This window comes from Balaenoptera physalus, assembly GCF_965194825.1.
Source record: "Balaenoptera physalus genome assembly, chromosome: 19".
NCBI classification, from domain to species: Eukaryota; Metazoa; Chordata; class Mammalia; order Artiodactyla; family Balaenopteridae; genus Balaenoptera; species Balaenoptera physalus.
This window is the reverse complement of record NC_138900.1, coordinates 55882723-55897480: the sequence shown is the minus strand read 5'-3', so window position 1 is coordinate 55897480 and position 14758 is coordinate 55882723. Positions and strand designations below refer to the sequence as shown.

Below are 14758 nucleotides of genomic sequence, written 5' to 3'. Positions count from 1 at the left end.
CTGCCACTTGGGCACACGTACGTTGGGCCTGTATCCAGTGGTCACGGGGGCTCCTTGGGACAAGCAGCCAGAATACCCCAGAAATAAACTTGGCCCAGGTTTGAGATGGTTCTTTGTCTGAAGAGAACTAGAGTTTCCCTAGTGACTGCTGTGTGGGGGGCTCTGTGCCTGGGGCTGGGGTGTGTGTCGGGGTGGGGGGCAGGGAGGGATGGAAAAGCCCTGTGAAATTTCCACTCCTGGCTTCCATGGACCTAAGCAGTACCCCGAGAGCCACCCAGCTGCACTTTGTCATACAGCCCAGATCTGCCTCTGCCACTTCCTGACCATGACCCTGGAGAGTCAAGTGACTCAGTTTCTCCATCCGTAGGTGGAGGCAATCACAGTGTCTCACAGGGTTGAAAGAGATAATTGAGGTACGCCAAAGAGCCCTGCCTCTCACTGCCAGCATTATTGTCATAACTGTGAATCTGTCAGTCTCCCCACCACCAGGTAGCACTGTCCCCCAGAATCGGGGTTTGGGGATACCCAGAACACATCCAGGGCTCTCCGGGGCAGCAGGCCGAGGTAAAGCCCATCAGATGGCCGCTGACACGTGCCCGTTGGTGGCCAAGGCCCAGCTGCTCCGTGTCTGCGGGCCCGGGTGGGTCTGGCACACACAATGAGGGCCATTCTCAGACCAGGCAGGGCCGGTGGGGCAGCCCTCTCAGCTCCCATGTTCAGCAACCAGGGTGTTGTTCTGGGCGGGCCCAACTGGCAGGCCACTGCCTGGGCAGTGTTGGCATCGGGCAGGGGGCTCTCCTCTGTCCCCTCCCTCTGGGGTGACTGAGCCCCAAAGGGCCTTCCTGGCTTTCTCAGGCGTGGCCGCGTGGCTCCCAGGGAGGGCGGGGCGCCACCTTCTGCAAGGGGGGCTTTTGCCTGAACCCGCCCATCCAGCAGCCCCATGCTCAGCCCTGCTCTGGGCCAGGCCTGGCGTGCATGTGCGGTGGAGGGGCGTTCCATGCTGAAGCAGACAGGCCCCTCCCATTCTGGGCGCCCAGGTTGGGGGCACGAAGTGGGCAGTAACAGAGGTGTTGATCAGCACTTCGAGGTGAGGGCAGTGAGGTGTGGGTGCCCAGGGAGGGGTGTGGGAGCTTTCCTGGGCAGGGGACGTGTGACACCTAAGTCACGTCCTGAAGGAGGAGTAGGACACAGCGAGAGGTTTCCTAGGGTCGCGGATGAGGTGGCCAGAGACTCGGGCGAGTCAGCAGCAGTCTCCGTGGTGCCTTGGGCCCAGCTGGCTGGCAGAGTTGGCCTGGACTGTGATGGTACCCTGGTGGTGTGCCCCTCCCAGAGGTCACAGCTGTGTCCTCTTGTGAGCTTGGGGGAAGCACTTGATTGGCCCAACAGTGAGGAAGGCTGGAAAGCCAGGTTCTGGGTAGACTGGCCCCCCTCTTCCAAGCTGGGACAAGGCACTGGGTCCTGGGGAGCATGTCCAGAGCAGGAATGCTCAGGTGGTGTGGGTTTTGCCTTATTCTGCCATGGGATGCCACCATTTGGATGGCATTGACTGAGCTCTCCCTGCAGCATCCCAAGGCATCCTGCAGTGTGACTGGCCCCAGCCTGCCTGCCAGTCCAGGGCCACAATCCTGTCTCTCCTCCAGCTTTTCCCTATTTCAGTGTCTTGGCTCATGCCTGCCCTCTGCCCACGTGCCCTTCCCTGGCTGGTTCATGGTCGCCTAGTTTTCGTTCTTCATGAGTCACCTGAAATGTCCTCCTTGGGGGAGGCCACCTCTGACCATCCTATGTGTAGTGGCCCTGTGGCACATGCCACATTTCCCCCTGTCCTGGCAAATCGTTTTGTGTCTGCCTGCCCTGCTTGGATGCAAGCCCCGTGCAGACAAGGGCCTGGTCGACCTAGGCTTGCACCGTCTTGCAGGGCCTGGCCCAGCACCTGGCAGAGGGCAGATGCCAGGTGAATCTTTTATTACACAAAAGAACTTCCCTATGAAACCAGGATTGTCACCTTAACACAAGGGGTCTGGGTGCTCAGAGAGGCTAAGGGACTTGCCCAAGGTCCCCAGCAGTGGGGGGGAGAGCCAGGCCCAGGTCTGGTCTCAGCTGCTGCTCTGCCCTGGAGGGAGGTGGAGGAGTGTGTCAGGAGCAGCTGGAGAGGCTTAGGGGCCCAAAGGGGCGGGTGCTTGGCCAGCTGGAGCGCTGCGGCGCCAGCAGTGCCCAGGACTGCGGAGAGCCTGCCTCTGGGGCTCGGCGGGGGGAGGGGGGCACCAGCTGACGCAGGCAGAGGAGCTCCTGGTGCCAGGCGCCTGGTGCCACGTGCCCACCCTGAGAGGTGCTTCCCAGCCTGGCTCCAGCCGCCCCGGACTATACAGTTGCAGTCGGAATTGGCCTTGACTGCTCATCGAGCTCATGCCCAGGAGGTGAGAGCGGGCCACCCTGGGTGCAGGAGGCCCCGGTAGCTCCCTGGGCAGCTCTCCTGGGTCCAGGGGACCCTCCCTCCTCCCCCTTCCCCCTCCCGCTGGACTTTGCCCTTGGCAGAGCTCTCCAGCCTCCCTGAGAGCCCAGCCCTGCCCAGCAGGGCCTGGCCGAAGCCCCTCTGCCAGCCTTCCCTGGGCTGCCCTCCTCTAAGAGGTGAGGGGCCTCTGAGGGGCATTCCCCTCTGTCTGCACCCCACCCCCTTTGACTGGGCTGGAGGGGAATTTTCCTGTGACTCACTCTGCTGGCACTTCCTGTGGTCACCAGGGCAGGGGCTGAGGGGACCCAGCGGGGTGGCTCTTGTGTTCTGGGGTCATTGGGGGAGGGTGGGTTGGGTGTCCCGCCCCCCTGACGGGGTGTGATTCCCTGAGCAGGCTGCAGACCATATTTGGGAAACTTGCTTTTCCTGCAGGCAGCCTGGGGATGGGACCCGTGAGTCCAGTGGGCAGCAGGGCAGCCCCCGTCCCATCTGCTCCTCCTGGGGCCTTGGCCTCTGACCTGCTTCGGCCTTGCCCGTCCCATCCTGCCTTGGAGCCTAGGAGGTAGCCCACTGTTTTCTTTTTCAGGGTGTATATTTTTTCAACCCCCAAACCAAGAAATGCTCATTAAATACAAATTGAAAATTTCTGAAAAACAGGAAGAAAAAGCATCTCCCATTGTCTCAAACATTATCCTCTCCCCATTTTTTAAGTTGAGGTGACATTTTATTGAGGACTCATTTATGCCTCAGTGCACTGCTAACCGTCCTAACTGTGGTGTGGACAGTGTTGGCGCCGCCAGTAGTTCCGAGGGCCCTTGCCCTGGCGCTCACCTTGGTGCAGGGCGAATTCGCTTGCTCTGCTCTCTGTGCGCTGCCTGCCTGGGCTGGCTTCTCCCCTGGGCCTTGTCCCTCTTGGCTCCCAGCTTTCTGGCCTCTGGCTCCTCCTGAGCTGCTCTGGAGGAGTGGGCTCCCCGCCAGTGCTCCCCCGAGTCTGGGCGTGCAGTCCTGGGCCTGGAGCACGCACTGCCTGCCCCGGCTTCCCCCGTGGGCTGCCGTCCCCCTTGATGGTGTTCCGTCCTCTTCCCTAATCCTCACTGTGACGGGCAGGGGAGACGGAGCTCAGAGGGGCTCCTTCTGGCCCCTGATGCTGGTGTGGAGGTGGGCCCTCCTAGACTTGTGTGAGGCCTCACCCCGACTTCTCTCTGCCCCCAGTTGGAATCCAGGGGATGAGACCCAGGCCCACGTGGGGAAGGGCGGTCCGAACCCAGGTCCCATTTCCGAGTCAGATCTAGACCAGGCTCTGCATCTTCAGTCCCCAGGAGACTCAGGGGAGGGCGACCAGAGCTAAGGCCTGCCTGGTGGGGCCGGTGCCCAGCTGGCCTGGCACTGTCCTCTCCACAGGCCTGGCCTTCCCACCCAGGCGCCTGCTTCGCTCCTGCCCTCTGCTGGACTGACCTTGGCCCTCTGGCTGGGGCCCCTCTGTGATGTCTCTGGGCCCAGCCTGAGCCCTCACCCGCGCAAGCAGCAGAGACCAAGGACTGAAAACGTGGGGCTTCTCCACCCGGTTCTCTGTCCCTGGTGAGGTTCTGGGCCTGCCGGCACAGTGCCTGCCAATGCTGGGGTCCTCCTGTCTGTCCCCACAGCCTTGCCAAGGCCTGCACAGGATGCTGGGCTACTGGGCCTCTGCACGGAGCGTGTGTCCCGGCTCCAGGAGGGTTTGCCGACTCACGGAGCCCATAGCAGCAGTTCTGGGGTGCCTGTGAGAATTAACAGGAGAATTACAGGAGTAAAGAGCTGGGCTGGGCGTGGGGTGCTGTCCTTCTGTGGCCGTCCTCAGTCTGTATGGGACTGCTTCCTTGTTTTGCTTTATCCTCCCCATTTTTTCCTGGTGCCTGTCTCATTCCCGTCCCTCTTCCAGAAGCACCCATGCAAATGTAATGAGTCTGGAATCTGTCCTTGGACAAGTGTCTGTGAAAAATACGTAGAGTTCTTTTGTAGGTGTTTGTAACATTTACGTAAAGCGGTCTGGGCTGTAGATCTCCTGTTTGCTCCTCTGACTCGGGAGGGTGTGGCTGGTGCCCCTCGCCAGACGCCTGGGCACCTGCTGGAGCACAAAGCAGAGCCGCAGGCCTGTCCCGCTTTGCTGGCTGGATCCCTGACCGTCCTTTGTGGCCATCTTGGCTATTCTGGTTTCCCCTTCAGAAAACTCTTCATATTTCATTGGTTTTCTGTTGGTGTTCTTGTCTTTTCCTTGCTTGTTTGTAGGAGAACCTCCAGATTCTAGATCAGTGACTCTTGTCATTTGGTGGCCTGTCACCCTGTCAGCTTTCTGCTGTTCCCCCACCCAACTGAAACCGTTCACTTTGATGAGGTTGAATCCACCTCTTTGTTTCTGTTGTTGTTACCTTATGTTTTGTGCTTTTTGTGGTCTTTTTTTCAAGGGTTTGGTTTATAATTTTTTTCCACCTCAAGGTCACAGAGATATTCTCCCACAGTTCTTTTCTTTTATCAGCTCTACAGTTATAGCTTTCACATTTAGGTGTTTGATTGCCTTTGTTTATAACATGAGGCAAGTGTCCAGATTGCCTTTTCTTCCTGCGGTGAGCGAGTTTTCCCAGCAGCGTCTCGGTCACGGTCCTGCCCTCCTCATCGCTGCGTGTTCCCAGCCGCTGCGCCCTGCCCGCTTACGGACTGGAGTTGTGGCCTGTCCTCACGGCAGGAAGGAAGTGCCTCTTTGCATTTCATTTTCAGAATTGACCTGCTTATTTGTGGACCTCTATTCCTCCACTTAATTCTAGAAGGATTTTTTTCCTTTGGTTGAATTCCTCCAAAAAATAAAAAAGTTCGGCTGGCATTTTTATTGCAGTTGTAACTTATTAAGTAAGCTTGGCCCAGTTGTTACATTTTCTCCTCTGGAGTCTTTGCTTGATTAACTCCTGGATAACTTGTAGTTTCTGTTATCTGGTGACGTCTTTTCTGTGAGGTTCCCTCCTCAGCACTGTTGATTCCTCTCGTTTGTTGGAATCTGTACGTAGATGACATATGGTCTGCAGATGATGACTGTTCTGTCCCTGGGTGTCCCCTCCCCACTCTCTGGTCTTTTCCTCCTGGCTGATTGCACTGGCGGGGCAGCAGGGAGTTGAGTTGAAGGGAGGGTGTGCATCCTGTTTTCTCCCCAGGACGTGGTGGCCATTATTGTCATTATCGCTGCCCTCCCCAGCATTAGGTCCAGCTTATAGCGTGACTCCGGGAGTATTTTTTAGAGTATCTTGAGTGCCATCCTGGAGTGCAGGTGATGGCTGTGGTCAAGAGGATTTTGAGACACTATCCAGGCTCATTTGAAAAACTGCCAGGATCAGCTGGGCCTTTTCGCCAGGGGCAGTGGGGGCAGAGGCGCAGGGATCTCGCCAAACCCTACTTAGTTCCTTTCTCGGTGCCAAGGCCAGGTGCCTCCCCAGTCCTGGAGGGGGTGGGAGCTGGGCGGGACGCCGAGCCGCCAGCGCATGTCCTCCTGCCCTCACGCCCACCTGTGTGCTCTTCCCTCAGAACGTGCTGGCCAAAGCCCTCTACGACAATGTGGCCGAGTCCCCAGATGAGCTCTCCTTCCGCAAGGGCGACATCATGACGGTGCTGGAGCGGGACACGCAGGGCCTAGATGGCTGGTGGCTCTGCTCGCTGCACGGGCGCCAAGGCATCGTGCCCGGGAACCGCCTCAAGATCCTCGTGGGCATGCATGACAAGAAGCCCGTGGGGCCCGGCCCCGGCCCGCCCGCCAGCTCGGCCCTGCCTCAGCCCAGCCTCCACCCCCCGGCAGCCCAGTACACACCCATGCTGCCTGCCACGTACCAGCCCCAGCCGGACAGTGTCTACCTGGTGCCCACCCCCAGCAAGACTCAGCAAGGCCTCTACCAAGCCCCTGGGCCCAGCCCACAGTTCCAGTCTCCCCCGGCCAAACAGACAGCCACGTTCTCCAAGCAGATGCCCCATCACCCGTTTCCCAGCCCAGCCCCAGACCTTTACCAGGTGCCCCCGGGGCCTGGCAGCCCTGCCCAGGACATCTACCAGGTGCCGCCTTCCGCTGGGATAGGACACGACATCTACCAGGTCCCCCCATCCATGGATGCACGGAGCTGGGAGGGGACGAAGCCACCAGCCAAGGTAAGGCCTCCCTGAGTGGCCAGCCAGCCCTCCTGGTGGGTTTCAGCCGGGCCCAATTTTGGGATGCAGCAGGGCCCAGCCAGGCACCCTTGGGGACCTCCGGGACTCCAGCAGCAGCTCCGCGTTTGGTCTGGGGTCGAGGTGGGAGGTGAGTGTCTGGGGAATGTGTTTATATGTCTGCTGATGTGCGTGTGAGCAGCCCGAGAAGAGACATCAAGCTGGCCTTGGACCATGAAGTGGCCTTTAGCTGACAAGCCCCAGTAGAAGGGTGTCGGCAGCAGAGGACACAGCCTGTCAAAGACTGTTGTGGCAGGTGGGGCCTGATCAAGGAAGCCTGAGCAGCAGCTGGGAATGGACCCCCAGGGGCCTGGAACCTTCCTGAGGGCGGAGGGTGTTGGGTAGGAGTGACCTGCCCAACCATGTCCTGGTGAAGCCCTTCTGCCCAGAGGGGAGGGTGCAGGGAGCCCAGGAAAGGGGAGCTGGGAGGCATTTGAAGGGGAGAAATGGAGTATGGAGCACAGGGCCGCAGTTGGGCCAGAGTGGCTGGAAACCCAGAAGAATGGACTCGATGACAGAGTCGTTTCTCTCTCACGTAGCATGGTTGGGGGTGAGCGGTGTGGCACTGGCGGGCACCTCCGAGACTGTCAGAGCCTGTGGCTCCTCCTGGAGCGCAGGTGGTGGAGGGCAGGGCCTCTGCCTTGTTGCTCTGCCACCTCGTCACGGGGCTCGCGGGCCAGGACAGTGGCCGCATGAGTTCCCGCCAGCAGAGAAGGGAGGAAGGGACAAAGCGGAGAGGCCAGCCAACACGTGCCCAGGGGCTCCCACGGTCCCCCTGTGGGTGCAGCTCATCTAGATCCACACGCACCCAACCCTCTCCTCTCCTGGGCCGTGTTGGTGGGTTGTGGGCACCTGCAGGGTGGCCTGCTCGTGACTCCTAGACCGCGGGGAGGGCACTGCCTGCGGGATTGTAGGTTCACCGTGAAAGGGGCTCTTGTTCAAGTCCCTGGTGGGCTGTTGCCAGTGGGAGGCTGGGCGGGGGGCAAGGCTCTGAGCCCAGCACCTCAGCTCCACACAGACCTGCGTATGTGCCCTCACAGCCAGGGCTGTCTGCCTAGGAAGGAGGCAGGACTGGAGAGTGCCATGTCTAGTGTAGAGCAGCCGGTGTCTGAGGACACTCACCGCGCGGCGCTGAGCCTCTCCTCAGAGCTGGCCCAGGGCTCAGATGCCAGCTGGGCAGCGGTTCAGCATGCAGTGTTGCCCTGCCCCGCCACAGGCAGAGCTTGGAGCGGGAGACCTGGACCCAGGTCACTGGCTGGCTCAGGGTGGGGCTCCGTGGACACTGGCCACCAGGGGACTCTGGGTCACTGGCTCCACTTCCCTACCTGCTCCTTCAACCGCTTGGCCAGAGACAGGCCAGTGGCAGAAGTGAGCCATGCTGGACTGGGGTAGCCCAGACCGGGCTGCTCCCAAGATGGCTTTGGGGGAGGAGGGGTGACTGGGGGTAAGCCTTGGGGCAGGCCGCAGGCCATCCCTCTGCACCCGTGCCCACACACAGCTCACATTCCGCACACTCCCCACGGAGGCATGCCCTTCCCCTTTCCATCCTCTCCTTTCCCGAGTCCAGGCAAGCTTGTTTTGGTGCAGCTCCAAGGCCAGGACAGGCAGTGGAAACCCTGTGGCCCAGGAAGCAGCAGTGAGGCCTTTACTCCGGGCTGTGGATTTGAGCTCACGTTTTGGCCATTGGTACTGTTTCCCTCCTATACAAGGGGCTTGCTCTCAGACTGCTTCTGGGCTCACCTGGCTGGTGAGTGCTCTGCACGTGCCCACTGGTGGGGTTGTCCAGGCCCTGTGTCCCTGAGGACCCAGACCAGGCTGATGGCCCCAGGAGGAAAGCTCTGTGTGCTGGGACCTGGTTGCCCTCCCCTGAGAAGCCTCATGGCTCCTGGCCTGGGCAGTCTCAATTGCGGCTGCTTTTATTTTATGGTCCATGAAAGTGTGCTTGCTTGTCACAGGAATGCGTAATGTATGAGAAGGCCTGGAGATGAGCTTCCCCAGTCAAGAGGGGATCGCTGGGGGATTTCAGCTTGTTTTGTCTAGCGTGTTCCCTATTCATCTTTTACAGATTTGTACACATACTTTTGCATTTTGAGGTTGTAAATCCAGCATCAGATATCAGAAGCATTTTGGGTCCCTAAGCGTGATCATGACGACCACCCCCGGTTTTGCTGGGTCGCCCCTTCTGCTGGGGCAGGCTCCAGGCGGTTTCTAGCGGCAGTAAGGCCGTAAACGTCTGGGAGCATGCATGTGTGCCTGCGTTTCAGGCTGTGCTTTCAGAAGCCTGGGCAACTGAGGCCCCTGGTTCCAGGGCTGGAGGTCGGCTCTGCTGAGGGGAAACCCTGCCAAGACTGTGGGGTGGGTGGGTGGGGCCTTGGGTCCAGGAAAGCAGAGGGCGAGTGACAAGGCTGGTGGCCAGGAGGGGTCAGCCTCCTGGAGCCTGGAGCAGGGTGGCCTGCGTGGCTGCCGGGGGTAGGTCAGGGCCACACCGGGTGTCAGCACCCTTTGGGGCTGGGCCACGCTTTTAGGGAGCTGAGGGCAGAAGCACGTGGGGCTCCCGGAGGAGGAGGTGTCTTGTGAGGTCCCTCTTGGGGGAGCTCTGGGTCAGGGCTGCAGCTGTGCCTGAGGGAGCAGCTGTGGCACTGGGTCAGGCTGGGGGAGACACAGCTCCACTCAGCCTTGTTTCTTCTGGGAGGACAGGAGCTTGGGAGGGAGGGGACCCACATCAGGTGTGTGCCTCCGTCCCCCAGGATCCCCAGCGGTGCTCCGTTTTCCAGAGCAGGAACCCAAGGCTCTCAGATGGGGGGCGGGGGGGGGTGGTGGTGACAGAGCGAGCCGGCCTGGGTCACGAGGGGAGGTGCCCATTTCGCAGAAGGGAGACAGGCAGCCAGGCGGCCCGGAGGTGGCCAGGGGCCCAGGCAGAAGGCAGCAGGCGGCCCGCCCCGTCCCTGGGGTCTTGGGAGCCTTCAGCCTCCCTTCTCACTGCTGCAGGCGCCCTTATGAGCCTGGGTCTGTGGTCTGGGTGCGCGTCCGGCAGCGGGCATTGTGCGCGTTTTCTCTGCCTCTGCGTGTCTGTCTTCTGTGCCCTTGAGATGTGTGTGTGAGAGAGCTTGTGGGTCTCGGGCTGGGCTCTGTGTCTCCTCCCAGACGCTGGCTTTGTCCGCCAGCCCCAGGGGGCTCCAGGTTCTGCTAACGGGGCCCCAGGTGTGGAGCAGGGCGGCCTGTGATTAGCGGGCTCCGCGGCTCTCTGGAGAGTTGGTTTCCCTAACAAGCTCCTCCCCCGCTGGTGGCTGCCTGCCTTTTCTTCTAACAGAAAACATTTCTTGGCCAGTATGGCTGCGTACTGTCACTGACTCAGCCGCGTGAGTGGCCAGCTGCCCGCGGCCCAGGCCTGGGGTCCGGCCCCAGCGCCCCTCCGCCTGCGCCCCGCCCTCTCTCACCAGCGTCGGGGCGTGGAGAGGGCGGCACACACCCCTCGTCCTGGGCTGGGTCCCCACCTGCCTTCCGAGGCCGGCAGGGCCCGGAGACACCTCAGGCCTCGCCTCAAGGCCCCGCCAACCTGCCACGTCCCGCCAGCTCCCGCCAGCCACCGCCCCCCACCCTGCTGTTGGCAGGTTCCAGGGTCTAAAAATAGCTCTGGAGGAGACTCAAGTCTGGGGCTTGAGGAGAGAAATGAGTCTGGGAAGGGCCGCCAACACCACTCCCAGACACGCCGGGGGTGGGGTGCAGTGGGTCTGGAACACCCCCTGGCGGCGCTTACCCCAGCAGCTAACAGGGAGCCAGCTCTGCCGGGCTGCCCGGGAGGTGACCAGGGGCTGCATCAGCAGGAGGCTCTGCCGAGCCCTGGGCTGATCAGAAAGTGGTGGTGCCTGCACTTCAGTGGGGTCGTTGCTGCTCCTGGGGTGCCCGGTGCGTGCACACAGCCTGTGCCCTCCAGGGCCCATGGGCCCGCAGAGCTGGCTGTTGGTGTCCTGGGGGCTGGGCAAGGCACAGGATGCAGGATTCTGGGGGCGTGAGCCCCAGGGCGGGCCCTGCCTCCGCCTTGCTGTCCCCAGGGATGTGTGTGGGGAGCGCCTGAGTCACCACTGTCCCAGACCTCCCATTTGATTAGGGAACAAAAGGCCGTTTTGTCAGAGAAGAGCTGAGCCAGGAGCCTTGTGGAGGAGGTGTGCCCTGAGCTGGGTTAGAGGATCCTGCCAGCCCCTCCTACAGGGCTGACCCCTCCCACAGGGCCGGGTGCCCACAGGGAAGGAGGCTGCCCACCCAACACTGCCTGCGAGCGGTGCCAGCTCTCGCCCTGCACCTCGGGACAGGGGAGGGGCACCGGGGAGGGAAGGGGCTGGCCTCCTCTCTGGGCCAACATCCCCCCACGAAGGCCTTACCCTGTTAGGTGAGGGGTGGTCCCCGTGGCCCCGAGGGTGTGGTGCGGTGGGGAATACAGGTCTTGGTTCTGGTCTTGGTCAGTCCCTCACACCCACACACAACTTGCCAAAACAGCTTCCATCCTTCCATTTGCAGGAGAGCTGGCCCTGAGAGGCTGGGGGTTCTTGGTGGCCCCGTTCTCAGGAATCTCCCCAAGAGTGCTGGGGGGACGAGGAGGGCAGGGCTTGGAGCCCCCAGGCCCTGACTGTCAGGATCTCCTGCAGGCCACCTCCTCTGGGTCCAGCCCGAGGAGGGCACAGCCCATCACTGCCACCTACATCTGTCCCGGAGCCTGAAGGTGGCTGCTGGGTCCTATGGTAGGGACAACTCCTTGCTGGGCAGGCCTCTCGAAGGAGGGTGCAGCTGGGAGGTGCCATCCAGCAGGGGCACCTCAGTCAAGGGTGGCCCCTCCTCCATCAGCCCACATGTTCTCTCCTCTGGAACCTTCTGGGTCATTCAGCTGTAGAGACCACTTCTGTTTCCTGCCAGAACCAGACGGCTCTAAACAAATAGCGAGGGTCCTTGTATTCGCCACGTGCTGTATTTCATTGAAGAGAGAGAGGGCAGGGAATACGAAGGGATGCGGACACCCTTGCCTCTGAGCCCACCCTTGGGGAGCCCCCTTACGTATGTCCTGCTCACCTCACGGGGCGGTGGAATCTCTCCAGGGCCGGTGGTGACGGTTGGCTGTCTGCCCCCAGGTGGCGGTGTCCACCCGCGTGGGGCAAGGCTATGTATTCGAGGCCCCCCAGCCCGAGCAGGACGAGTACGACATCCCACGCCACCTGCTGGCCCCGGGGCCCCAGGACATCTACGACGTGCCCCCTGTTCGGGGGCTGCTTCCCAGCCAGTACGGCCAGGAGGTAGGTGTCGGGGCCGGTGGGCACGGGGGGGGCCTCAGCCTGGCCCTGCATGGAGAGTTGGGCTTTCTTGGCCCCAGCCTGGGTGGTCCTGGGGTAGAGCTGTGGGTTTCTGCTCTTTCTGTCCCCTCAGGTGGCCCTGGCACTTGTATTACTGCACCTTTTCTGCCCTCAGGTATATGACACGCCCCCCATGGCCGTCAAGGGTCCCAATGGCCGGGACCCATCGCTGGACGTGTATGATGTGCCCCCCAGTGTGGAGAAGGGCCTGCCGCCATCCAACCATCATGCGGTAAGCATTTAGGGGATGCTGGGCCCTCACAGGCTGAGGCCCGATCTGTGCATGGGGTTCTGGGTGTGAGTGTGTGTGCGTGCCCTGGGGTGGGGACTCAGGTCTGCAGAGCCGGGGGCATCGAGAGACCTGTCTCCAAACCCCAGCTCTGCCCGTCACTCGCTCTGTGACAAGTGGAAACTGAGCCCCTCTGAGACTCAGCTTCCTCATCTGTAAAAGGGTCCCTTGTAAGGCCTTCTTCAGGAGGTTCTTGAGAGGATCACACAGGATATCAGCAAGGTGACCACAGGATTTATCATCCAAACCAGGATACTTCTGAGAGTGAAAGGAGAATGACAAGATAGTTATGAGGGGGCATCAGGCACAAACCAGGACCGTCCTGGGCGAACCAGGGTGTCGTTACCCTGAATACAACCTGCACATAGCTCAGCCAGGTACCTGCCACAGAATAGAGAATACGCACGTGGTGGTGATGGTGATGCTGGTGGTCACGTGGGTGGTGATGGTGGTGGCGGTGGTGCTGATGGCGGCGGCGGTAGTGGTATGATAGCTGACCTCTCACTGAGCGTTTGCAGGTACGCAGTGAATTAGCTCACGTAATCCTCACAACAAACCTGTGAGGGAGTTTTCCCATCTTATAGGTGAGCAGACAGGCACAGAGAGGTGGAGTCACTTGCCTTAGGTCACACAGGTAGTAAGCAGTGGAGCCAGGATTTCGAACTCTGGTCTGGCCCCAGAGTCGGGCTCTCAACCGTAACCTGCATGAATAAGAATCATGACAAGTGTGCACGCTGGGCTGTGTCTGTGTGTGTGACTGGGTCCTGCCCGTAGGCTCCCGGGTGGGCAGATGGGCCGGCAGCCTTGACCACTTCTTGGCCCCCAGGTGTACGATGTTCCTCCATCGGTGAGCAAAGACGTGCCCGACGGCCCACTGCTGCGTGAGGAGACCTATGACGTGCCCCCCGCCTTCGCCAAGGCCAAGCCCTTTGACCCGACCCGCCACCCGCTGGTGCTCGCCGCACCCCCTCCGGACTCACCACCAGCTGAGGACGTGTACGACGTGCCGCCCCCGGCTCCTGACCTCTACGACGTGCCCCCCGGTTTGCGGCGGCCTGGCCCGGGCACCCTCTACGACGTGCCCCGAGAGCGGGTCCTTCCTCCCGAGGCAGCCAACGGCAGCGTGGCCGACGACGGTGTATACGCGGTGCCCCCCCCCGCCGAGCGAGAGGCCCCGGCCGACGCCAAGCGCCTGTCGGCCTCCAGCACGGGCAGCACACGCAGCAGCCAGTCGGCCTCCTCCCTGGAGGCGGCGGTGCCGGGCCGTGAGCCCCTGGAGCTGGAGGTGGCCGTGGAGGCCCTGGCACGGCTGCAGCAGGGCGTGAGCGCCACCGTGGCCCACCTCTTGGACCTGGTGGGCAGTGCGGGCGGGTGTGGGGGCTGGCGCAGCACCTCCGAGCCTCAGGAGCCTCCAGCACAAGACCTGCGGGCTGCCGTGGCCGCCGTCCACGGGGCCGTCCACGAGCTGCTGGAGTTTGCCCGCAGCGCCGTGGGCAATGCCGCCCACACTTCCGACCGCACGCTGCACGCCAAGCTTAGCCGGCAACTGCAGAAGATGGAGGACGTGTACCAGGCGCTGGTGGCCCACGGTCAGGCCCTTGACAGTAGCCGGGGAGGCCTGGGGGCCACTCCCGAAGACCTGGACCGCCTGGTGGCCTGCTCGCGGGCTGTGCCCGAGGATGTCAAGCAGCTGGCCTCCTTCTTGCATGGCAACGCCTCGCTGCTCTTCAGACGGACCAAAGCCTCTGTCCCAGGGCCTGAGGGGGGTGGCCCCCTGCACCCCAACCCCACCGACAAGGCCAGCAGCATCCAGTCCCGGCCCCTGCCCTCACCCCCCAGGTTCACCTCCCAGGACTCGCCTGATGGGCAGTACGAGAACAGTGAGGGGGGCTGGATGGAGGATTACGACTACGTCCACCTGCAGGTGGGTGCCCGCTCTGCCCAGCTCCCCTGGTCCTCTCGTGGCTCTGACTTGGCCACCCGGTCGTGGGCACCCTGATTCCCCCCCACAGAGGGCTCTTGTGGCCAAAGGAAGATGTGGTCCCCAGCAAGGCCTTGGTGAGTCCCTGTGCCCTCCTCGCTTGGACCTTCCAGGCCAGATGGGTCCCTGGAAGCCCACCCTCAGCCTATCTCAGGCCTGTGGACCCATGTGGCCCCGACATCAGGGATCCTGCAGTGCCAGCCAGGGAGGGCCCCTGAACACCTGCAAGGGCTGGGCCTCTCGTGACCAGGCCAGAGGTTAGGGATTTGGAGAGGTGAATTCTGAAGTACAAGCAAAGACAGAGATAGTAGCAGGCGTGGGGGAAACAAACAAGGTGATCAGAAGGTGGGGTGGGGTGGGCCTCTGAGCAGAGGTCAGGGTGCCAGCCGATTGGGCATCCCGGTGAGTGGCATTCCGGGCTGAGAGCCAGCAGGTGCCAAGGCCCAGTGGTCAGGGATGGGTGGGCAGACCCTGTATGCCAAGGG

At 61.7% G+C, this 14758-nt stretch overlaps 1 protein-coding gene across 7 annotated transcripts in view; it reads left to right on the top strand.

Moving 5' to 3' along the window:
* Positions 1-14758, top strand: part of BCAR1 (BCAR1 scaffold protein, Cas family member) — a 52688-nt gene that overhangs the window by 33540 nt on the left and 4390 nt on the right. For all 7 annotated transcript variants that reach the window (XM_082439002.1, XM_082439003.1, XM_082439004.1 and 4 more), the window contains 4 exons: positions 5996-6607; positions 11785-11946; positions 12119-12235; positions 13119-14216. In XM_082439002.1, the coding sequence (XP_082295128.1) occupies positions 5996-6607; positions 11785-11946; positions 12119-12235; positions 13119-14216 (1989 nt within the window). The remainder of the gene's footprint in view (positions 1-5995; positions 6608-11784; positions 11947-12118; positions 12236-13118; positions 14217-14758) is intronic.